The 26,409-nt window shown below is 42.0% G+C and overlaps 1 protein-coding gene across 1 annotated transcript in view; it reads left to right on the top strand.

Annotated features, from left to right (window-relative positions):
* Positions 1 to 25,828, top strand: part of LOC135515776 (pleiotrophin-A-like) — a 44,281-nt gene extending 18,453 nt beyond the window's left edge. Inside the window, exons 2-5 of the mRNA XM_064939504.1 lie at positions 12,434 to 12,528; positions 12,854 to 13,027; positions 15,817 to 15,978; positions 24,992 to 25,828. Coding sequence (XP_064795576.1) covers positions 12,434 to 12,528; positions 12,854 to 13,027; positions 15,817 to 15,978; positions 24,992 to 25,047 — 487 coding nt within the window. The 3' untranslated portion in view covers positions 25,048 to 25,828. The remainder of the gene's footprint in view (positions 1 to 12,433; positions 12,529 to 12,853; positions 13,028 to 15,816; positions 15,979 to 24,991) is intronic.
* Positions 25,829 to 26,409: the final 581 nt, after the last annotated feature.

Here is a 26,409-nt window from a genome sequence, read left to right on the forward strand (position 1 = left end):
TCCAATCTGGATATTCCCATCCAACAAACAGAAACAACTCAACAGAATATATTGCACATCCACACACAAGTACAATAGACGAATGCTTTCATATTGAATTAAAATCCCCCCTCTATGGATATCTAACCTCAGACAGGTGCTTGTGGAATATATTCATAAAAACAACTTGGAAAAGGTGTTTGAATGTTGGGCACAAGCACTAATTTGTTCACTCCACACACCTGCTACTTGCATGTGGGTACATCTGGAGTCAATTAGGACATCAGTGACAAGGGTCTCAAGAGAAAATGACTGAAAATAACCAGCCACAATTCACTTGTACAAAAGCGAACAGGTTAGTGATTACAAACTAAAAGTTTGAATTATCTGAAAAGGAACTGAAAAATATAGGTTGGGTGGAGGACTGAAATCAATGCGACACAGGACAGGCATATACTTTGTTTAAGGGAACACCAACCAATATGCTTTTGGACCGCCTCAGGAGGAGCTATAGGAGGACAGGTTCATTGTAATACCTGGAATGGAATATATGGACATCACATGTTTGACTCTGTTCCATTAATTCCATTCCAGCCATTACAATCATCCCATCCTCTTATAATTCCTCCCACCAGCCTCCACTGCATTGGTATTATATATCCCACACACAGTAGCAATCTCTTGTCAGGGTAAGCTGAGGTGAGACACTAAGCGAAGGGAATTTACTACTGTTGGCTTTTGTGTATGTCGTAATCTTCACCTAAGCTTCGTTCCCTCACCCAGCTTACTGTCTTGTCTCTGTCTTTTACAGGCTAGTTTTCTAGAGGACCTTGGTGCATTGAGTAAAGACACCTAGGTACCCCTGACTCTAATAAGGAAAGGGTAGAGACACTGCCTAGACATGGTTATGCTTGGAATGTCAAAAGTCCATTTGGGACGCTGGTTTCCATGTTCTATTCCCTTGTGTCCTGAGTGGTGCCACTCAGGGCACAACAAAGAACAGCTCCCACAAATGGATAACCCATAGTTCGCGCAAGGGAATAGAATAGGCCTGGGATGGTGGTTTAAATAGGTATGAAAGTAGTATAGGATTAGAGGTGACTGACAGCTTTATATCTCCTCTAGTAGCTTTAGCCAGGCTGGTTTCATCTTGTCCTCAAGCAGCTTTAGCCAGGCTGGTTACATCTTGTCCTCAAGCAGCTTTAGCCAGGCTGGTTACATCTTGTCCTCAAGCAGCTTTAGCCAGGCTGGTTCCATCTTGTCCTCAAGCAGCTTTAGCCAGGCTGGTTACATCTTGTCCTCAAGCAGCTTTAGCCAGGATGGTTACACCTTGTCCTCTAGCAGCTTTAGCCAGGCTGGTTACACCTTGTCCTCTAGCAGCTTTAGCCAGGCTGGTTACACCTTGTCCTCAAGCAGCTTTAGCCAGGCTGGTTACACCTTGTCCTCTAGCAGCTTTAGCCAGGCTGGTTCCATCTTGTCCTCTAGCAGCTTTAGCCAGGCTGGTACCATCTTGTCCTCTAACAGCTTTAGCCAGGCTGGTTCCATCTTGTCCTCTAGCAGCTTTAGCCAGGCTGGTTACATCTTGTCCTCTAGCAGCTTTAGCCAGGCTGGTTCCATCTTGTCCTCTAGCAGCTTTAGCCAGGCTGGTTCCATCTTGTCTTCTAACAGCTTTAGCCAGGCTGGTTACATCTTGTCCTCTAGCAGCTTTAGCCAGGCTGGTTCCATCTTGTCCTCAAGCAGCTTTAGCCAGGCTGGTTCCATCTTGTCCTCAAGCAGCTTTAGCCAGGCTGGTTACATCTTGTCCTCTAGCAGCTTTAGCCAGGCTGGTACCATCTTGTCCTCTAACAGCTTTAGCCAGGCTGGTTCCATCTTGTCCTCTAGCAGCTTTAGCCAGGCTGGTTACATCTTGTCCTCTAGCAGCTTTAGCCAGGCTGGTTCCATCTTGTCCTCTAGCAGCTTTAGCCAGGCTGGTTCCATCTTGTCTTCTAACAGCTTTAGCCAGGCTGGTTACATCTTGTCCTCTAGCAGCTTTAGCCAGGCTGGTTCCATCTTGTCCTCAAGCAGCTTTAGCCAGGCTGGTTCCATCTTGTCCTCAAGCAGCTTTAGCCAGGCTGGTTACATCTTGTCCTCTAGCAGCTTTAGCCAGGCTGGTTCCATCTTGTCTCGCGCTTTGAAACCCTTCGCATTGTAATGCCAAGCTGTCGTTGAGGAGGGGGTGGGTATGATTGTGGAAGTGGTGTCTCTGTGACACAGGAGATTGGTTGCTCCTTAATTGGGGAGGATGTGGTCGTGGTAATGACTGGAGCGGAATAGGGGGAATGATATCAAATACATTAATTCTATGTGCTTGATGCCATTCCATTGCTCTATTCCAGACATTATTGTAAGCCGTTCTCCTCTCAGCAGCCTCCCTTGTTCTGTGAATGTGTCCGTTTGAATGAACATACTGTATTGTAGATGGGTCTTTACTGCTCAAAACAAAGATTCTAAAATCGATTGAGTGTTAACAGTACTATCATTTTAAATCAGTCCTCTTAGGGTTGGTTTGTTCTTTCAGTTCAATACTTTTTCTACTTTCAGGTTAAGTGAAACATTTTCAGTTGCTGATTCGTTGCAAATTCATGGTTGGTAAGTCAGAAGTATAGAGTCAAAGTTTGATTCCAAAAAGTATTGAGTGATGTTAAAAGTAAGACTGTGGTCTTTAAAGTTCTGCAGTAGAATATTTTGCACCTATAATAGTGAAGTCAAGACACAGTCAAGCTTCCACTGTCAGAGCCAAAGAGCACATTGGAGCTGGTGTTTGCATAACGTTGTGGGTTTAACATATTGATATCGCCCTGCAGTTAATGAAATCCTTGGAGCCCTTCGACACTATTCATGCATCTATAATGTTAATGCAAATAGTTTATTGTTAAAGTATTATTCATTATTTAGCCTCACTGTCCTTGGCACTGACACTCACGTTGAAAACTATCAGTCCTTTGTGATAATCTCCGTCGTCCACTCAGTTTCCTATGACTGACATCAAAACATAGCTGAAAGAAAGTAGCATAAACATATGAGCACACTGCCTGTGTGATAGAGGGAGAAAACCAGAGAGCACGTCCGAGGGGAGCGACAGCGCTTTAATCAAAAGCCCGACCAAACTCCCCAAGGCGTACGCAAATGCTGTCTTTCAGACCTGATTTAATGAACTAGTGTCTCAAGGTGCTTTCACCAACGTCTCCTCAATTGTCTCTTCAATTAGGAGGGCTGATCTAAATTGGAAGCTTTCGAGACAGAGCTGATAAAGGTACAGAGAGAGAGAGCGAGAGCGAGAGAGAGGGAGAGAAGGAGATGAGGAGAGAGAGATATGGAGATGATTGAGGTGCTAACAGTGTGAGGCTAGAGGGACAGGCTGCTGTCACTTGTCTGCCAGTCAGGCCTGCATGTGAGAGGGGATCAGAAGTACACAACTGGCAAGAGAGACAGGATCTAAAGTGAACAAAAAGTTGCTACTTCCAGCAAACAAGAAGGAACCAAAACAAGAGGAAATGAAAGATGGATAGGAAGGGGATACCTAGTCAGTTGCACAACTGAATGCATTCAACCGAAATGTGTCCTCCGCATTTACCCCAACCCCTCAGAGAGAGAGAGGTAACACATCTCTCCAATAGCCAGAGGCTTCCCACAGCTAATTCAAGCGTGACTTCCACCCGTCTCACTATGATGAATTCTGATCAAAACGAAGAGAGGGTAAAAGCGCTTCCGGAAAATGGTAATATTTCAGCTCCGCCCTAGTGTCGCCATCTCAAGTCCCCAAGTCCCTGTTGAAAATGAATATTCATAAAATGTGCAAATTTGTATGAGCCAGAAACAAAACACAAACAAACATGGGCATCTTTGTTGAGTAAAGCCTTTGAATGCAGAAGACAGGAGGACTAATGGTAATGAACCGTTACAGTGTTTAATATGCTAAACTGCTGAGGCAACGCAGCTCGGGCTGCACGCTAACCTGCAGGGGTGCACGGAGACGCTTAAAGGAAATCTTTTTACTTCGATTTTTTTCTGGAGAGTTGTGACGATCTACATGTGCACAAAGCTGCTCATTTTTTGAGAGACATTTAGGTAGAGCAGACTTTTCTAAAACAGACATGGGATTCCCATCTGTCTTACGTCAAACAGCTCACAGCTCAACAGATATACTGGCAGTCAAGTGGAAAAAGATCTAAATAAGAGATATTTGCATTGAGACTGTTTATCATCAAGAGGGGCTGTTTGTTTGGAGAGTTTATACTCTGGTGGTGGTTAATGGACTGTATGCTTTTTGCAAGGGAGAGATCCTAGGATCTTTGGATAGTGTGTGTGTGTGTGTGTGTTTGGAAGTGTAAGAGAGAGCGATTGTTGAACAGAAAATGGTGGGTTTAGGTTGCGGAATACAGAGAGTGGGTGTCTAGATGCTAAATGTAATTTGTTGAATGTAATGGAGGCATTCACGCATAATTTGATGTCTTCCATTTGAGTCTTTTCAGCTCTGATGCACTCACTGAGCCACTGCGTGTCATCGTTATTAATGTGTTTTATCATTAAACAAGCCTGTTGCCTCGGCTATGTAGATTCCTGCACTATTCGGCACCTTGCAACGCGCACGCGCGCACACACACACACACACACACACACACACACACACACACACACACACACACACACACACACACACACACACACACACACACACACACACACACACACACACACACACACACACACACACACACTGTTTATGTTCATAAGAGGATATCTCTGGAGATTGGTAGTGCGTGGCTATTAGTAGAGATAATGAGGACGGTATGCACAGTCACACAATAATACAGCCACACTGTCACACAATAATACAGTCACAAAATAATAGTCATACAGTCACACAGTCACGAAATACACTGGAAAATGGTGACAAGCCTCAATGAAGGATGGAGGATCATGAGTCAAGACTTGCTCCCCCTCAGCTTGATAGCTCCAAGGTTGATGTACGGAGACAACATTTACCCACAGGCATTGTTTACCATGACTTTGACTATCTTCCTCTGGCTGGTGGAGGTTTGTTAACCATGACTTTGACTATCTTCCTCTGGCTGGTTGGTGGAGGTTTGTTAACCATGACTTTGACTATCTTCCTCTGGCTGGTGGAGGTTTGTTAACCATGACTTTGACTATCTTCCTCTGGCTGGTGGAGGTTTGTTAACCATGACTTTGACTATCTTCCTCTGGTTGTTGGAGGTTTGTTTACCGTGACTTTGACTGTCTTCCTCTGGCTGGTGGAGGTTTGTTTACCATGACTTTGACTATCTTCCTCTGGCTGGTGGAGGTTTGTTTACCATGACTTTGACTATCTTCCTCTGGCTGGTGGAGGTTTGTTAACCATGACTTTGACTATCTTCCTCTGGTTGTTGGAGGTTTGTTTACCGTGACTTTGACTGTCTTCCTCTGGCTGGTGGAGGTTTGTTTACCGTGACTTTGACTGTCTTCCTCTGGTTGTTGGAGGTTTGTTTACCGTGACTTTGACTATCTTCCTCTGGTTGGTGGAGGTTTGTTAACCATGACTTTGACTATCTTCCTCTGGCTGGTGGAGGTTTGTTAACCATGACTTTGACTATCTTCCTCTGGTTGTTGGAGGTTTGTTTACCGTGACTTTGACTATCTTCCTCTGGCTGGTGGAGGTTTGTTAACCATGACTTTGACTATCTTCCTCTGGTTGTTGGAGGTTTGTTAACCATGACTTTGACTATCTTCCTCTGGCTGGTGGAGGTTTGTTTACCATGACTTTGACTATCTTCCTCTGGCTGGTTGGTGGAGGTTTGTTTACCGTGACTTTGACTATCTTCCTCTGGCTGGTGGAGGTTTGTTTACCGTGACTTTGACTATCTTCCTCTGGTTGTTGGAGGTTTGTTTACCGTGACTTTGACTGTCTTCCTCTGGTTGGTGGAGGTTTGTTTACCGTGACTTTGACTGTCTTCCTCTGGTTGGTGGAGGTTTGTTAACCATGACTTTGACTATCTTCCTCTGGCTGGTGGAGGTTCATTGACCATGTTTTTTTCTATCAAGTTAAATCAAAGTTTATTGGTCCCGTACACAGTTTTGCAGATGTTATCGCGGATGCAGTGAAAGGCTTGTGTTTCTAGCTCCAACCATGCAGAAATGTCTAGCAATACAGTAATATCTGTTTTTCTGGGGTTTTGTGAACTTTTATGTTGTTCAGGTCATACTGTTGTTCTGGTCATACTGTTGTTCTGGTCATACTGTTGTTCAGGTCATACTGTTGTTCTGGTCATACTGTTGTTCTGGTCATACTGTTGTTCTGGTCATACTGTTGTTCTGGTCATACTGTTGTTCTGGTCATACTGTTGTTCTGGTCATACTGTATACCTGGTGGCTGTGTTTGCAACCAGTCTTACACTGCACTCCGTAGGCAAGATGTTTAATCATCTGCTTAGAAATGTATCTTAAGGTGTGATGATGAAACACAAACAGGCAAACACTCAACAAGAAATACATCCTTTTAATGTACTGTGTCTGGATGAAGCATTTTTCTGCTCCTCTAAAATATAATTAAAACATCTCAAAGGTGTATATCCATGCTACTTTCCCCAAGGACAAATAGAAAAATACTCAAACATTTTACCTTTTTCAATAAAGAGTCAACAGAAAGTAATAGCTAAACCAACTAGTGAATTGTGTTCTTTTGAGATGATGTTCTTTTGAGTCTGGCATCACATTAAACTAGGGGCCACCATCGAGAGTGACGTGATGACCTGATCTTACTAAGGCCTGCAGTTTCTCACAAAGTCCGGAAAGACTCCTGGCCCTCTCATAGCTCTGTACCAAGCATAAGAGGTTGTTGCACCTACTGTAGCTTTTATATTGCTAAGTAATAAGATATCACAACGACGTCTTAAGGAGTATATAAACCCGCCAGGTGACCAGCCAGTCACAGGACGCTGAGATCTGAGTAATCTGTCATTTCCAGAACTAGGTTTAGCACCCTGGTTTAGTGTCATTGATAGCCATCTCTCTAGCCTATATAAACACCGGTACACCGTCATTGTAGGTCACCTTCTCACTAAGATAACAGAATGTTGTCATGTACGCATTACATTTTGGAACAACAATACTAGGCATAGGACAGGGAAGGGAGGGAGCTACTTCTCCCTGTTCACAAGTTTGTTTAGGCCTATTTGTTTTCGTAATCTGTGAGCGGCTGAGGTTGGATGAACAGCGGAAAGCTTATTTAAACCTAAAACAATGCTTTGAAGGCTATACTTATCTCAAAATACGATCTATGTTTAATTGAATTCTTGCTGGTTTAAGAAAATGGGGATTTGCCTCTGAGCCTTCAGGGGGATAGAATTCAATGCATGTTTTATTTATGTATGGCTACTTACCACAGCATGCTAGTGCATGAATCCCCCTCATTTGTTAGGATATTTCCCTCTATCATACCAGTAGAGAGTTGTAATGGTTGGATTACCATATCATCTATTCCGTTCAAAATATTAAAACATGAAAAAAAGATCAAGTGTACATTTTCGTTCTTTGGAGGATGACCGTGGTCCAATATTTTGCATGTTGCTTTAGAAAGCTAATACCCCCCAGTCTATTCTCTTTCTGTCTTTTCATTTATTCATTTTAACGGCTCTTTTCTTGATATGATATGAATAGAGGCTTTAACTATTGAAGCAGTATCAATGAGAGAGGGAGTGGAGCGGGAATGGAGGGGAAGGAGTTTGTGGTGAGCTCCACAAACTCGCTGAGCGCCGCCACCGCTGTTCACAGATCAATGGGGAAATGGAGTGTTTGATAGGACTAATTCTGCCTGGCTCATGGACTGTGTCTGCCACAGTGTTTCTGACGAGGGCTGAGGAGGACTGAGGTGCACCTGCCTGCTTGGCAGCTGGTGAACGCATGTTCTCCTGTGGTCCCTAAGCCATGTCATCTGTTATGTACTTGAGTGAAGACCCAAAAGCGGTTTTAACAGAAAACAGAGTTCTTTTAATGAAAAAACAGGAATGGCATAGATCCTCTTCCGACGTTGTCAATGGAACAAAAGAACGTTAGTAGAGTGCAGGATGCACCTGCCAGGCAGACTCCGACAGGATAGGACAAGGTGGAAGCAAACGAGACGATAGCTTGCTTCTGGCATGAAAAACACAAACAAGAATCTGACACCGAAAGTAGCAGGAACAGAGAGAGAAATAGAGACCTAATCAGAGGGAAAAGAGGGAACAGGTGGGGAAAGGGTGAATGAGCTAGTTAGGGGAGATGTGGAACAGCTGGAGAAGGAGAGAAAGAGAAGGTAACCTAATAAGACCAGCAGAGAGAGACAGAGTGAAGAGAAAGGACAGGAACAGACATAATAAGACATGACATCATCCTCCTCTAACGGAGTGGTTGGGGTTGAGCCTCACACGCCTACCCAGCACTCCACACTGTGATCTTCCCGGCTGATCCACAGGAAAGAATCCCACTTCATTGTGACAGATAGGAGTGATGACTCATCGTATTAGGGCTTCTCATTTGGCTTCCAGTGGTATTCAAACTTTTTCAGTTTGGACCCCATTTTTTCCCCACCAGAATTTCCGGGGACCCTACTTTTTTTCACAATAATTTCTCGCATCCCCACCCATCCCAAATCTAATTACAACCTTTGAAGTGGTAAATGTACATTTTTTACATCAACATATCACCTTCAATTCTTATTGAAATGAAAAGTAACCAATAAATATTGTGAAGTTGACCATGCATTTGGATTTAGCTTTTGCAACAATGCAGATCTACAGACTGGAATCAAATAAATCTCTTCCCAAAGAAAACACAGGCTTCAATTATGCCTGTAAACCTGGCAGTAGTGCTGAACCAGTAGTGCTTTGCGGTCGGTTTGGTTTCGGTTAGATTATAATTTTTTTTAAAGGTTTTGATTTCGGTTTCGATTATTTGCGTTGAATGCTGTAACAACACAGAATAAAACAATTAATACAAGTCCCATGATGGTAGTGACTGCCCATTACTACTTATTAACCATCATTTATTCACATTACTTTACTTTAATAAAATATTTTAATTGTTGCGTATATTACATTTGTTTTATTTGATTACTTTCTTAATTCATTCCAAGACATCATTTAATCTCTATAGAGCTATGCTATAGACAGCCTATGCTGTCTGACAAAAATCATAATTTTGTAGTTCTTCAAAGTAAGTAACGTATGCTTTTATGACTGCTGAATACCAACTATCAATTACTTTGATCATGTATTTTTAGGTAGAGATACCTGGTAAAGCAACAGCTGATCTCTACATCCCCTCACGATACCGCATTCTTGTCTCCTCTGTAACAGGCCTAAAGAAACACATAGTTTCATACTGTACTGTCTTTGGAAACACAGGCCAGACAATTACATTATGGTCATTGTAGTTAATTACCATGCTTTATGCACTAAACTATGTAGAATATTGGCCTGCTGGAAACTACAACTCCCTACGACATCGCACAGTTCAGGCTGGATCTGATTAATCTATAGATATACTGTGCAATTTGACTATTGAGCTCACAGAAAAAAACTGAATGAAATAGAACTGATGTGGTCAATTGCTCAGCACTAACCAGCAGCAAGCAAGCAAGCAAGCAAGCAAGCAAGCAAACCTGTTACCTGGATGTCTTGTCTAACAAGCAAAGAAATTATAAGCTTCTTGTAGCAATACATATTACCCAGAATACATCACAAACCCTACCAATTTCCTAATTGACAATCAACTTCAATAAAGGTATGAAAAAGGTACAAACACATTGAAGCAATACATTCCACATGATAAATATCCCCACATCAAAAACAGTCAATAAATGTGATTTTCATAATAAAGAGGTGTTAATCGATGTCTGGACATACAGTGGAGCAAAAAAGTATTTAGTCAGCCACCAATTGTGCAAGTTCTCCCACTTAAAAAGATGAGAGAGGCCTGTAATTTTCATCATAGGTACACTTCAACCATGACAGACAAAATGAGAAAAAAAAAGTCTTCACAAGGTTTTCAAACACACTGATGACAATTACAGGCCTCTCTCATATTTTTAAGTGGAAGAACTTGCACAATTGGTGGCTGACTAAATACTTTTTTGCCCCACTGTACATAATCAGGCAAGACTTTTGCTTATGTGACAGAGGACATTGGACAATAGTCCCGAATACATTCACTCAATAAAATTGTATTTTTCAAATAATCTTTCTCAAAAATGTTTGTATATTGTCCCATACAATAATCTGTTCTCTTATTTTACGGTAAAAAAAAATATATCTATGAAAAAGTATAATTTTGGCAACTCAACTGGAGGTTCACAACCCCAACTTTGAAATCCACTGTCACAGGGTGACTTGTGTCTGGTTGTGATATGAGAAGATATACATTTGAAATTATCTATGGGTGGTGGGAGGGATAGTGGGAAAAAAATCGTAACTTTATTCCCAAATACAAGTTAAATATCATACGATAACCTGGGTATGGTACAGTATGCATGGTGTGTACAGTATCTGAGAACTCAGGTATTATCGATCGACTCTGTAGTAGTAGGGCGGTAGGTAGTGTAGCAGATACAGCGTTGGGCCAGTAAACAAAAAGATTGCTGGTTTGAATACACGAGCCAACAAGGTGTAAAATCTATGTGCCCTTGAGCAAGGCACTTAAGCCTAATTTGGTCCAGGGGCACTGTACTAGTATGGCTGACCCTGTAAAACAACACATTTTCCTGCACCTATTTGGTGTATGTGACAATAAAAACATCTTTATTTTTTACAATGGAAATCCAGGTTACAATGGAGATGCACATGTAGCATCTAAAATCAAGTGTACTGAATCAATCCATTCATCCATTATGGAAAGTGTTGTCATGCTCTGAGAGACAGAAAGAGATTTGTTGTAAATATTTGATGCACAGCACCAGTGAGTGAAAGGAGGAACACTTGATTCCATTGCAATGAGGGAAACCCTGTGGCCTACCCCTCAGCATACTATGCTGTCTGAACATAATGTACTGAACGCTGCAGGAGGTTGATATCCCTCTTTAACCTGTAGCTCTCCTCAACTACACCTGGACTGTAACTCATCTGCAGACTTCTTATGAATCATTAAAGAGGAAAGACTTCTCCTTTGAGAAGTCACAATGCCGTAGCTTACAACTCCTGGTTGCAAACCAGAAGTACGATTGGGGAATTTCTCAGAAAACACTTTAGACTTTGCAGGTTGTCTATTTTTAGAAACGATCAAAGGTGTTGGACCAACAAGATTTTTCTTGGAATAGAGAGAAGAATGGACCATTGGCTGAACAGTTTGACTGACACAAAACTGCTTCTGGCAAGAAAACAGTCTGTCTAAAGGGGTTCTCAAATCAAATCAAATGTTATTCTGCCTCTCAGTTAAAGTGGGTATGCCGTATGCTTCCACTGTTGAGGGTTCAAGCCCTGTATTGTTAGGGTTCAGATGAGTTCAACTCAGAGTCGACTCATTATATATAGATGCACTGAGAGCAGAAGTGAATTCAACCAACCACTCTATTAATAATGGCTAATAATAAAAGAAAAGAAAGAGTTGTTTGAATGCCATCGTTTTAAATTGATTATCACGTTGCCTACATGGCAACATATACGTGGGGTGCATCAACTTCTGCAAAGTCTCAAACTGGAGAGGACTAACAATACAGGGCCAAGTGCGCCAGAGGGTTGGTAGGAGCCATGGCATCTCATGATTAATTAAAATTGACAAATGTAAATGATTTCCCCACCAGGCTGTACCTTTTGCAGTAATTTGGGCACAGTGGAGCATTTTGGCATCCAAGACGCTCGGTAATTGTTTAAATCTCACGCTGATTCCCCTTCTGTGGGTTTTAGGGTATCTCCAAAATAAACAGGGGGAAAGTGAAAGAAGGAATGAATGAGAAACGGGGATGGTGCGCTAATTCCACCACCCAGAGTTCCCGAGCACAGCAGCACCCGCGATTAGAATGGGGCTTCTCTTTATTGGGCCGCTGGGAGGCCGGAGAGCACCTGGAGGGGAAACAATTAGTCTATTCATAAAGAACATGCAAAAAAGGTTTATTTCTATTCCCAAATCGTCTGTATCATTGTCTGACAGCCAATAATTTCCCCATGTCATCATACACGTCTGTAGACACGAGCACAGCACAGCACACAGCAGGCCATTGTAGCAGATAACAACCATTTATTCCATAAATAGCCTGAGCTTGCCTTCACCTGTAACTGTAAAATATACATGTAAGTAGGGGCAAGCTGTGGTTCTTTGTCAAGTCTGCCCCTTCGTCTGAAGAAATGAGAGGGTGGTGAAGGAGAGGCCTTCAATGGAATGTCTCCCACAGAGTTACATAGGTTGCTGTACTTGTTATTCCTCAGTGCCTGTTCTCCCTCTCTCCTAGCATGTCAGGACAGCAGCAGTGGACGCTTCTGGCCGTCATGGCCCTCCTGGTCCTCACAGTGACAGCAGGCGAGGGGGGGATAGCTGAGAAACAAGGTGAGAAACACTGGCAGATTGGTAGCAGTCAGACAGTTGATATGTGGATGGAGAGGGATCTCCTATTACAGTACGTGCTACAAGGTATGAATGGTAATTTGATGTAAAGCTCAAATCAGGTCAGATTTGTGCATAAATACACTTTAAGCAGGGGGGCTCACTGCAGACTCACAATGACAGACGCACATCTCGGTGCTTTATATATTTGAATACTTTGACCTTTCACAGTGGTAGTGTAGCTCTAGCCTGGCCTAATTACAGCCCACATAATTATGTTCCAGACACAACTGCAGTATAAGGTTGGTGTGTGTGTGCGACCCTGCAGGGAAGAAGGAGCGTAAGTCGGACTGTGGGGAATGGCAGTGGAGTGTGTGCGTGGCCAACGAGGGTGACTGCGGCCTGGGCACCAGGGAGGGCACACGCACTGGCACCGACTGCAAGCAGACCATCAAGACCCAGCGCTGCAAGATCCCCTGTAACTGGAAGAAGCAGTTTGGAGGTGTGTGAGTGTGGTCATGGGGAGCGGACTCACATTTACAATTCAGCACGAACATGACTGGTCTAGGGATTTTATGTCTTTTTGTTTTGGTCATATGTTTTGTTGTGTATCCATGTGCATTAAAGGGGAAAACATGCTGCTACTCAATGGAGTAGGATGTTCAGTTGGGTTTCCAATTCAGGCTTCATGAATGGACATTCCCAGAGAATGATTGCCTGGTTCAGGAAATTACAGCCTGGGTATATACAGCAGAGATGTGAGTCCAAACAGAGCATGCGCTACCTGCCACTTTCCCTACTAGCTTCCTCATGATTCAGCTCACACCCAGGCTTGAACCCAAAATCTCTGCTTTGCTAGTACACGTGACTGCCCACCTGTAGCATCTTACCAGTCAGCGCCACATGAAAAGCTAGCAAGTGGGGACACTTCAGGCTGAGGAGTAAGGTTCACACATGCCCATATGCTACACGTGTTCACTGCCAAATTATAGGTACAGAGGCACACGCTTTTAGGGCACTCTATTTTGAAGATCCCTGTAGAATTCCCAGAACAATGGTCCTGTCAACCCCTCCTCACCCCCCCCCGTCCGCCCGTCCGTCCGTCCGCTCCCCTCAGCCGAGTGCCCTGGGCTTTCAGAGCCAGGTGACAGCGGCCCAAGCTTTTCTCTGAGAGAAATAGGGAAACGAGTGTCACAGCCAAGAGGGAGCTACGCCAGAGTCCAACAAAAGGACGGGAGAGAGGGATGGAGGGATGACAAACACAAACACGTACACGCACACACGAATGCGGACACACATTCTTACACACAAGAACGGGGCATGGCTAACCTTTCCTGGAACAGCCCTGCATCCTTGGGGGAGGCGTTTAAAGAGGACTCTGAATAAATTGTAAAACAAGATCCTTAATGAAATCCAGTCTGTAGACTGCTTAAATGTTTTCTTTCCATAAAGAGAATAAAATATCAAGTGAAAGAGTGGAGGCCCCCTTTGAAAGGCAGAGAACGTCAGACAGTCTATGTATGGGAAAGACAGATGGAATCTTCAGAGTGGAGAAACTGGGCAAAATGGAGCATAAAGGAGACAATCCGGTCTTGTCAGGAAAGCCATACATTGGCTAATAACACGGTGCACCAGTTGGTGGTTGATAAAGAAAGTCCTGGGGCTGAGAATAGTTGGAATGTAATTATTTTTGCAAATATTACCAGTTCTGGTGTTTTTGAGTAGAAGATCAGATTATTTAACGGATAAAACTAAAATAAATCAGACATTTTATGAAAAAATTCCCTTTTCCAGTAAAAGAAAGGATGTTCCACAACAGCAGCTCTCTGAGCTTGAGGGTCCAGGTCTTAATTGCTGATTCTAGGCCAAAAAATGTAATTACATTTCATTTTCTACTTGATCAGTTGTATTCAACCTATGGGATGTCTTCTGGGTGCTACAATCACCATAATACAAGCAGCCTGGACTTACGGGTAGACGTAACATAGTAAATACCAATCTGGGACAGTCAAATTAGTATGATATGGTATGTATTCATTTGTGGAAGTTCAACATCCATTTTGTATTATATGTTACAAATTAAAAATCTTATGATATGTTACCAATTGAAATTCATATAATATATTACAAATCTGCAATACGTCTGATATGTTATGAATTCCAATTTGTTGTGAATGTTAGCTAGGTGGCTAAATGGCGAACGCCAACATTAGCTAGGTGGCTAACATTAGCGAGGCTAGGGTTTAGGGTTAAGGATATGGTTAGTAGTTAGGTGAAAGGGTTAAGGTCAGGGTTAGGGGAAGGATTTTCTAACTTGAAGTACAGTGGGGAGAACAAGTATTTGATACACTGCCGATTTTGCAGGTTTTCCTACTTACAAAGCATGTAGAGGTCTATATTTTTTTTAATCATAGGTACATTTCAACTGTGAGAGACGGAATCTAAAACAAAAATCCAGAAAATCACATTGTATGATTTTTAAGTAATTAATTTGCATTTTATTGCATGATGTAAGTATTTGATACGTCAGAAAAGCAGAACTTAATATTTGGTACAGAAACCTTTGTTTGCAATTACAAGGATCATACGTTTCCTGTAGTTCTTGACCAGGTTTGCACACACTGCAGCAGGGATTTTGGCCCACTCCTCCATACAGACCAGACCAGTAAACAGCGTTGTATGTGATCTTCAGTTTCTTGGCAGTTTCTCGCATGGGATTGCATTCATTTCTCAGAACAAGAATAGACTGATGAGTTTCAGAAGAAATTTCTTTGTTTCTGGCCATTTTGAGCCTGTAATCAAACCCACAAATGCTGATGCTCCAGATACACAAACTAGTCTAAAGAAGGCCAGTTTTATTGCTTCTTTAATCAGAACAACCGTTTTCAGCTGTGCTAACATAATTGCAAAAGGGTTTTCTCGTGATCAATTAGCCTTTTAAAATGATAAACTTGGATTATTTAACACAACGTGCCATTGGAACACAAGAGTGATTGTTGCTGATAATGGGCCTCTGTACGCAAATGTAGATATTCCATTAAAAAATCTGCTGTTTCCAGCTTCAATAGTCCTTTACAACATTAACAATGTCTACGCTGTATTTCTGATCAAATTGATGTTATTTTAATGGACAAAAAATTTGCTTTTCTTTCAAATCAAGGACATTTCTAATTGACCCCGAACTTTTGAATGACAGTGTATATACAGTAGGTATGTCTGTGGCTGTAACAATCCTGTAAAGTGTGTGTTTTGTATTGAACATGTATCTCTGTTGTAACCATGTCTCTGTAGGTGAATGCAAGTTTGACTTCCAGGCCTGGGGAGAGTGTGACTTGGTGACAGGGAAGAAGAACCGGACTGGGGTGCTGAAACGCGCTCTCATGGATGCCACCTGTCCTAACACAGTGAGCGCCACCAAGCCCTGCGGCAAGATTTCCAAGACCAAGCTGCAAGGTAGGCTGAGGGGGAGTGTGGGGGAACATACCAGCAAAGCCATAGATTTACATATATAGTACCTATATGTCTTTACCTGTAGTGTATATCCTGAGGGGTTTGAATGGTAAGATAAACCACTGCAAAGGGAACACATGATTAGTGAATGTTTAACTTACAATACCAGGAAATAGTGTAGGTACCAGTCAATATATTACTAGTCTAAAAATGTATACAGTACCAGTCAAAAGTTTGGACACACCTACTCATTCAAGGGGTTTTCTTTATTTTTTATATTTTCTATATTGTACAATAATAGTGAAGACATCAGCACTATGAAATAACACATATGGAATCATGTAGTAACCATAAAAAGTGTTAAACAAATAAAAATATATGGTATATTTTAGATTCTTCAAAGTAGCCAGCCTTTGCCTTGATGACAGCTTTGCACACTCTTGGCAATCTCTCAACCAGCTTTACTTGGAATGCTTTTCCAACAGTCTTGAAGCAGTTCCCACATATGCTGAGCATTTGTTGGTTTCTTTTCCTTCACTCTGCGGTCCAACTCATCCCAAACCATCTCAATTGGGTTGAGGTTGGGTGATTGTGGAGGCCAGGTCATCTGATGCAGCACTCCATCACTCTCCTTCTTGGTCAAATAGCCCATACACAGCCTGGAGGTGTTATTTTACAATGATGTCCTACCGCGGCCAAGCGCTCCCCTAACCTGGATAACTCTGAGCTCCGCCCTATGGGACTCCCGATCACGGCCGGATGTGATACAGCCCGGGATCAAACCAGTGTATGTAGTGACGCCTCTTGCACTGAGATGCAGTACCTTAGACTCTGTGCCACTCGGGAGCCCCTATCCTCTGCAGCCAAGATAACTCTGGGCCTTACTTTCCTGTTGCGGCCTTCATGAGAGCCAGTTTTATCATAGCGCTTGATGGTTTTTATGTCTGCACTTGAAGAAACTTTCAAAGTTCTTGAAATGTTCCTTATTGACTGACCTTGAAGTAATGATGTACTGTCGTTTCTCTTTGCTTTTTTGAGCTGTTCTTGCCATAATATGGACTTGGTCTTTTACCAAATAGTGCTATCTTCTGTATAACACCCCTACCTTGTCACAAACCAACAGATTGGCTTAGATGCATTAAGAAGGAAAGATATTAAGCAAATTCACTTTTTACAAGGCACACCTGTTAATTGAAATGCATTCCAGGTGACTACTGGTTGAGAGAATGCAAAGCTGTCAACAAGGCAAAGGGTGGCTACTTTGAAGAATCTCAAATCTAAAAGATATTTTGATTTGTTTAACACTTTTTTGGTTACTACATGATTCCATATGTGTTATTTCATCGTTTTGATGTCTTCGCTATTATTCTACAATGTAGAAAATATTCAAAATAAAGAAAAACCCTTGAATGAGTAGGCGTGTCCAAACTTTTGACTGGTACTGTACATGGTTGGCAGAGGACAAAACACAAAGTTAAAGGATCCATTTTAAACACAATAGTCAATACATTGGAGAGTGAATCTCCATAAATGTGCGGAAGCGTTGGAAGATGATATTACGTTTGGTTAATTAAACCATCAGAAAAGGACCATTTTCACCTGCTCCCTTTATGCTTCATATTTAAAGCACGTTGCCACTTTCAGTCAACTTTTTTCATCCTTTAACCTTGCTAACGTATATTTATTAGCATATTATTTGCCAGTACTTTCACAGCTCACACCGATGACATCCTGCTCTGCTGAAGACTCCACATCCTCTGAATGATTCATTCTGCGATAGTGCTAGACTTGTCAGAGATTTATGTTTAATCCAGCTTCACTATGGTGGAATTAGCCCCTTCACTGAGCCTAAAAAGTTCAGTCGGAGTGAGTCTTCAACTCGGGTGAACTAAGGTAAATATAAGTATTGAGCAGTACAAGTATGAAAATGTAATGCTGCATTCTCTCAGTAACTGCCAGTAGACATCTAGACTCATCCATTTAAAGAAGACAATATGAGACGCCAAGAAACATCGATTTTTCTCTTTCAATTATGTAAAGCAGTGAGACTGAGATGGTCACCGAACATGACATAGAGGATTGCAGATTGGGGTTTTAGTTGGCAATTTGCCCAACAGACATTATAGATTTCTAATGTATTTCGTATTAGTTAATTTAACCTGTCTGATACAATGAACTAGATGAGTGTCTTAATAGAATGAAAGTGCATATTCAATATTTAGGTCAGTCACAGTTAGCCCTGTTTGACTAACGACTTCATTCAGTGCGCTGATGAACATTGGCATTCATCATTCATCACACCATGTTTAAGATAAAACATTTTTTGCCATTCAGTTTGTTACAGTGAGGGAAAAAAGTATTTGATCCCCTGCTGATTTTGCACGTTTGCCCACTGACAAAAAAATGATCAGTCTATAATTTTAATGGTAGGTTTATTTGAACAGTGAGAGACAGAATAACAACAAAACAATCCAGAAAAACGCATTTCAAAAATGTTAGAAATTGTTTTGCATTTTAATGAGGGAAATAAGTATTTGACCCCTCTGCAAAACATGACTTAGTACTTGGTGGCAAAACCCTTGTTGGCAATCACAGAGGTCAGACGTTTCTTGTAGTTGGCCACCAGGTTTGCACACATATCAGGAGGGATTTTGTCCCACTCCTCTTTGCAGATCTTCTCCAAGTCGTTTAAGGTTTCAAGGCTGATGTTTAGCAACTCAAACCTTCAGCTCCCTCCACAGATTTTCTATGGGATTAAGGTCTGGAGACTGGTTAGGCCACAACAGGACCTTAATGTGCTTCTTCTTGAGCCACTCCTTTGTTGCCTTGGCGGTGTGTTTTGGGTCATTGTCATGCTGGAATACCAATCCACGACCCCTTTTTCAATGCCCTGGTTGAGGGAAGGAGGTTCTCACCCAAGATTTGACGGTACATGGCCCCGTCCAACGTCCCTTTGATGCGGTGAAGTTGTCCTGTCCCCTTAGCAGAAAAACACCCACAAAGCACAATGTTTCCACCTCCATGTTTGACAGTGGGGATGATGTTCTTGGGGTCATAGGCAGCATCCTCCTCCTCCAAACATGGCGAGTTGAGTTGATGCCAAAGAGCTCCATTTTGGTCTCATCTGACCACAACACTTTCACCCAGTTGTCCTCTGAATCATTCAGATGTTCATTGGCAAACTTCAGATGGGCATGTATATGTGCTTTCCTGAGCAGGGGGACCTTGCAGGCGCTGCAGGATTTCAGTCCTTCACGGCATAGTGTGTTACCAATTGTTTTCTAGGTGACTATGGTCCCAGCTGCCTTGAGATCATTGACAAGATCCTCCCTTGTAGTTCTGGGCTGATTCCTCACCGTTCACATGATCATTGCAACTCCAGGAGGTGAGATCTTGCATGGAGCCCCAGGCCGAGGGAGATTGACAGTTCTTTTGTGTTTCTTCCATTTGCGAATAACCAACTGTTGTCACCTACTCACCAAGCTGCTTGGCAATGATCTTGTAGCCCATTCCAGCCTTGTGTAGGTCTACAATCTTGTCCCTGACATTCTTGGAGAGCTCTTTGGTCTTGGCCATGATGGAGAGTTTGGAATCTGATTGATTGCTTCTGTGGACAGGTGTCTTTTATACAGGTAACAAACTGAGATTAGGAGCACTCCCTTTAAGAGTGTGCTCCTAATCTCAGCTCATTACCTGGATAAAAGACACCTGGTAGCCAACAATCTTTCTGATTGAGAGGGGGTCAAATACTTAATTCCCTCATTAAAAAGCAAATCAATTTATAAAATTTTTGACATGCGTTTTTCTGGATGTTTTTGTTGTTATTCTGTCTCTCACTGTTCAAATAAACCTACCATTAAAATTATAGACTGATCATTTCTTTGTCAGTGGGCAAATGTACAAAATCAGCAGGGGATCAAATACTTTTTTCCCTCACTGTATAAGATGTATACCTCATGTCCAAACTTTACAAAATGTTCCGAAAGTAAATCAGATGAATGCTTTAGTTCAATGCTCCATCATTAATACAATGACAGAATATTACCAACATATAGAGGCCAACACACAGATTTCCATATATTTTCCCCACATAAAGGCTTTATTAACAACTCCCACTTGTCCGTTATTTTAGCTGATGACTCCCACTGATAAAACCAATCAGAGAGCAGAAGTTGTTAAAAAATAGAATGCATGCTGCATGATGTTGCCAGTAAAGGACTCATGGGGCTAGTGTGAAACTGGAATCAGGGTAGATTTGGCAGCAGCCCCGACAGTAATCTGCTGTATGAGAGGGTGTGCCAGAACAGAACAGACTCTCCTGGAGCGACTGGACCAGAGCCTCATTGTGTTTCAGGCAGGCGGCTAACGGTTAAGACAGTTTTCCTGGTCGAGGACAGATAAAAACATGCAATCCTGTCAATCTGATTGGGATTTTGGGTTCAACTCAAGTTTCCCTCACATCCTAATAACCTAATAATAATAATAATACATCTCACTGTGATGGAAAAAAACATGTCAGATTGACAGTGGAGTGGAACCCCTGGCTTGGGTAATGGTTCTTGAAAAAAACTACAATATCGTTCACATAAGCCGAGCAAAGCCTATTTAGGATGTCACATGTAAGGAATCTGATCCAAATTAAAATCATATTTGTGTTGGTGTACATGTATTTCAGTGACAGAAATAGCAAGGTGACACACAGAAATAACATTACTTCTGCAGTGATTAACATTTAATGGTCATTTCTATACAGTGTGTGTGTGTGTGCGTGCGCGCAAGCACATGTACAGGATTGTATAGCACTGTACCTGTATGAATTATCATATACTCCCAAATGAATCCTGTGTGATGGAGGCCAGTCCTGTTTTAAGTCGGGCCTACTGCCCTGGGGAGGGTGAGAACCACAGTATGAAATGAGGAGGGAGGGATGACGGTGGAGAAGAAGAATGGAGGGAGTTGAAAAGAAAGACCTGCTATCTGAGAGTATGATTTCCCATGTCTGCCATTTGACAGATAAGCCCTGGTAAGCTAAGGGGTTACTGGGAAACAGAGAGGCTGACGATGTTTGTGTGTGCGTGTGCGTGTGTGTATGCGCTTGCCTCTGTGTGTGTGTGTGTGTTGGAAGGGGATTCCAGGCCAGGCAGAGTCACAGAGGAGGGATCAGAGGACTTGTAATGAACCTGGGCTACAGAGCGAGGGACTATCTCCCTTCCGGCTGGGGCCACCATATCCACCCAGTCATATGTACAATTCTAAACAGCCACCTTGTCTGTTGCTGCCAGGAGCAATGGAGAAAACATCTGTCAGGCCCATAGTCTTGAGGAGACAATGCTGCGAGGCAGCGAGGCAGCGAGGGAGCGATATGAGATTCGGTGTCAGCTTCTCCCTTGTCTAACCTCAGGTGGAGATGGGCCCCACGGAATGAAATGGAAAGGCCGGAAAACAGAGAGTGGCCGAAATGAAGCAGAAATGAAACGTTATGAATACCTGTCGAATTCTCCTATTCTCCTCCCTCCTTACCCAGAAGAATGAGCAGGGGAGTCACAGTGGGGAGCGGAGAATGTCAGAGATGATTTGCAGGGAAACAAAAGGCTTTATAGAGATGAAAACCCTTTGGCTGCCGTCGAGGAGTTGTTTTGGGGCCGGCGATGGTTTATCATTCCCCTGAGAAGGGCTGTGTCGTTGTGTCTCTGTGTACGAGACAGCCCATTCAGACACTGAATTCAGTTTTATTGCACTCAGCCTGTTTCATGGCATCCCGGTTCAAAACATAATATCGCCGAGCCGCTCTGATTATTATGAGTCTGTGTCAAAAGTGCGGTGGCAGAATTGAGAGCGGAGAGAGTAACACAGTAATGTGCCTATGCAGCAGGAAGCACTCCGGCATGGTGAGAGCTCCAATCTCACAGACGGGGCTCGCAGAGGGAATGTGATTCTCTCTGTCTCCCTAGGGAGCCAAATGTGCTGACAAAGGCAAAGGCAAAAACACAGTTAAACAAATTAAAACTGGCCAAACAAATGGAGCGAGGAGCAATTTTCTGTGTTTTTGTATGAACACCCACATCCTAATCTCCAAACTCACAGAACTCTCTCGGCTTGTCCACAATATGCACTGCAGAGGAGGGGCCGTGACAATTGCAATACATGTGCTTATGAGAAATGTATAGATCAGATAGCAGGTCCCTGGGGCATTGATGTCAGCATTATATTTTAGGAGGATTCGAGTGACAAACATTATGCATTTTGGTAGCACAGGCAACATCTGGTAGGTTATCACCAATCAGTTAGACGCTTTTGATTCATGAGTCATCTCTAGGTCTGTACATTGGCCTGAGGCATATCGACCCTTACAAAGGGTTCATTTATACCCACTTATTAATGATTTGTAAATTCTATACAAGCAAGGAATCATTACTTCTGTATTTACCGATGGATTGCATGTTTGTTTATCAGGGATTAAAGATTAGCATCGGGATGATTTACAATAGTTTATATGCTGATTATCATCACATTCTTCACATTAATGCTCCACTGCTGATCGGATGTTTCACATAGATTATTAAAGGCATGTGAAGGATAAGCAAATGATTCCTCAATGCTTTCATGACTTTGTTAATGTTTAATGCTGATGGCTTATTGTACTGTATATGACTTGGCTTGGTACAGTACATGACTTGGCTTGGTACTGTACATGACTTGGCTTGGTACAGTATATGACTTGGCTTGGTAGAGTATATGAATTGGCTCGGGACTGTACATGACTTGGCTCGGTACTGTACATGACTTGGCTTGGTACAGTACATGACTTGGCCTGGTACAGTATATGACTTGCCTTGGTACTGTACATGACTTGGGTTGGTACAGTATATGACTTGGCTTGGTACAGTACATGACTTGGCTTGGTACAGTACATGACTTGGCTTGGTACATTATATGACTTGGCTTGGTACAGTATATGACTTGGCTTGGTATAGTATATGACTTGGCTTGGTACAGTATATGACTTGGCTTGGTACTGTATATGACTTGACTTGGTACAGTATATGACTTGACTTGGTATAGTATATGACTTGGCTTGGTATAGTATATGACTTGGCTTGGTACAGTATATGACTTGGCTTGGTACAGTATATGACTTGGCTTGGTACTGTATATGACCTGGCTTGGTAGAGTATATGACTTGGCTTGGTACAGTATATGACTTGGCTTGGTAAAGTACATGACTTGTCTTGGTACATTCAATGACTTGGCTTGGTACAGTATATGACTTGACTTGGTACAGTATATGACTTGGCTTGGTACATTGTATGACTTGGCTTGGTACAGTATATGACTTGGCTTGGTACTGTATGTGACTTGGCTTGGTACTGTATGTGACTTGGCTTGGTACAGTATATGACTTGACTTGGTACAGTACATGACTTGGTACATTATATGACTTGGCTTGGTACTGTATATGACTTGGCTTGGTACAGTATATGACTTGGCTTGGTACAGTATATGACTTGGCTTAGTACAGTATATGACTTGACTTGGTACAGTATATGACTTGGCTTGGTACAGTATATGACTTGGCTTGGTACAGTATATGACTTGACTTGGTACAGTATATGACTTGACTTGGTACAGTATATGACTTGACTTGGTACAGTATATGACTTGGCTTGGTACAGTATATGACTTGACTTGGTACAGTATATGACTTGACTTGGTACAGTATATGACTTGACTTGGTACAGTATATGACTTGACTTGGTACAGTATATGACTTGACTTGGTACAGTATATGACTTGGCTTGGTACAGTATATGACTTGGCTTGGTACAGTATATGACTTAACTTGGTACAGTATATGACTTGGCTTGGTACAGTATATGACTTGGCTTGGTACAGTATATGACTTGACTTGGTACAGTATATGACTTGGCTTGGTACAGTATATGACTTGACTTGGTACAGTATATGACTTGGCTTGGTACAGTATATGACTTGGCTTGGTACAGTATATGACTTGACTTGGTACAGTATATGACTTGGCTTGGTACAGTATATGACTTGGCTTGGTACTGCATATAGGCTAATGCTGCATTGGTGGTGAATAGATTGATTAATGTGCTGTAAATTTAAATCCAGTTTGGATCGTTCTAATATGTTGCAGTGGAGCAGCAACGTACAGTAGTATTGATGGAGTGTTTAAATGTTTTATGTTGAGGACGTTTTTCTCAGATTAGCTGGAAAGGGTGGCAAGGCTTTCATCAACAAACTGACGTGGGAGGACCTTAAATTAGTGGCAGGTGGGAACTTGCTTTAGATCAGGTACAAAACAAACAGGTGTTGATTAGCCAGTTGACATCCTCGTCTGTTACCGCCCACCAACAACATCCCACCCTGTAATCTACAATGATAGGAGCTCCTGGGGGAAACAGACTATAGATGAGTCCTGCCTTTTCCTTGTTGTTTACTTTCTCCCTCACGCTCTTCTAAACGCAGACAGACATACAGACATGCAAACAGGCAGACAGGCAAGCAGACAGGCAGACAGATAGATAGATAGACAGATAGGCAGGCAGACAAACTAGCAGACCAACACACAGACAAATAGGTAGGCAGACAGACAGACAAGCAGACAGGAAGACAGATAGATTAGACAGACAGATAGACAGACAAGCAGACAGACAGGAAGGCAGATAGACAAGCAGACTTGCAGACAGATCGACAGATAGACATATAGATAGATCGAAGGATAGATAGATAGCAGAATATATGTATGGAGGGTGGGGTATGTTGCTCCTGTTCATCAGACCAGAGACTGGGGTATTGACTGTGGTTCCTGTCATGGCTGTCAGGTACTAAAGCCACTCTTGTGGGATGATGATAAAGCACTTTCCATGTTTGTCCACATGCACAGTAAACCTGCAGTCCTCAGGCCAGCGGGTAGGATTAACAACACAACTGACTGCAGGGTAAGTGACAGTATGCATGTAGATTATAATCTGATGCCCACCTGTTCTTGCAGATGCCAAGAAGCCGAAGCGGGATGGGAAGAAGAGGGAGCGCACTCCGATGGACTAGTGGTGCATCATGGGAATCAGGAAATGGAAGTTGATGCTTATACTGCCCTATCTCAGCATGGTTCCTATCCGTTTGTCCTGTAGGTTTATAGGGGCCTGTAGCAGCTACACAACAAAGAGTTGGATAATAGTGATAAAATGTATTTCTTTCCAAATTTCTCATAGGAAAATCTTGTAGGTGATTTCATACTTTGCGTGAATAATACAAATTAAGCATTTCTTACTAAAATGCTTACCTTATAACATATTTCAGGGTCATTTTTGGAAAGTCAAAATAAATTGGATCTTTGTTCATATTACATAACATCCTTTTTGTTTGAGGTGACAAAACGATTCTCAATCAAATAAAAAACAATTTCTTGCATGTCTTGATTTAAAGCAGCTTAAAGTTAAAACCTCATGCCTTTACTGGGGTTTTAAAGGTTATTTTACTGGTACCCTCAACAGCAAAATTGCTAACAACGTTTCTAACTGTTTTTGAGGGCATACATTAATAAGAAACATAAGTACTCATTGATGTAAAGGAAATTCCTTTTCTAATGTTATCTACAGTGAAAGATGTAAACTTTTGTCAACTTTTGTATAAATGAGCTAATGTTCTGTACAGCTGTTAGTGTGTAAGAGCTTGTGTCCAGTGTTAGTTCTGGTTCTCCTGCTATTATACCTCACTTTGTAGTTCCACCGCTCTCCAGTTGAACTCGGAGTAAAACTGTTATTGTAGTTTACAACTGGAGTTGACCTGTCCTAATTATCGATTACATTAAAAAACAACAACTTTGAAATGATGTCCAAATGTGTGTGATGTTTACTCACCTTGATTGAAGTAATTTCATGTTCAGATGAAGTTATGGAGGCTTAATATGAAAGCTATTTCCAATTCCGACCAAACAAGTGATACATTTCTCCACACCACTTTCATTTCAATAATCTGGACACAAAATGCCATGAAACATTTTTCATACATTTTATTTGAATTGATTTAAAAAATGAATACTCCACCATAAATCCACTGAATATGGTTCATATTTTACAGCTTCATAAGTGAGTGAGTGGCCAGTGATATTAACACTCAGCTTCATTGTCCAGAACTATTAAACAATCAACTAATGGCGCAAAGGAAATCATTAACGTCATTACTGTACACTAGGTGTGAGGGAGTATCATATTAGGACAAGGGAGGGTGAGAAGGGAAGGGAACATTCAGATAGCTATTAAACACGTGTAGACTTATGTACATTCCAACTGTACCTCATCCAAATGACATATAAGGTATACTATAGAGATATATACAATTCAAATCATATGTTTTAAACAGACAATATATCGACCGTATTAGGAGCCATGAGGCACAGCGGATGAGAGC

This window comes from Oncorhynchus masou, chromosome 27, assembly GCF_036934945.1.
Source record: "Oncorhynchus masou masou isolate Uvic2021 chromosome 27, UVic_Omas_1.1, whole genome shotgun sequence".
NCBI classification, from domain to species: Eukaryota; Metazoa; Chordata; class Actinopteri; order Salmoniformes; family Salmonidae; genus Oncorhynchus; species Oncorhynchus masou.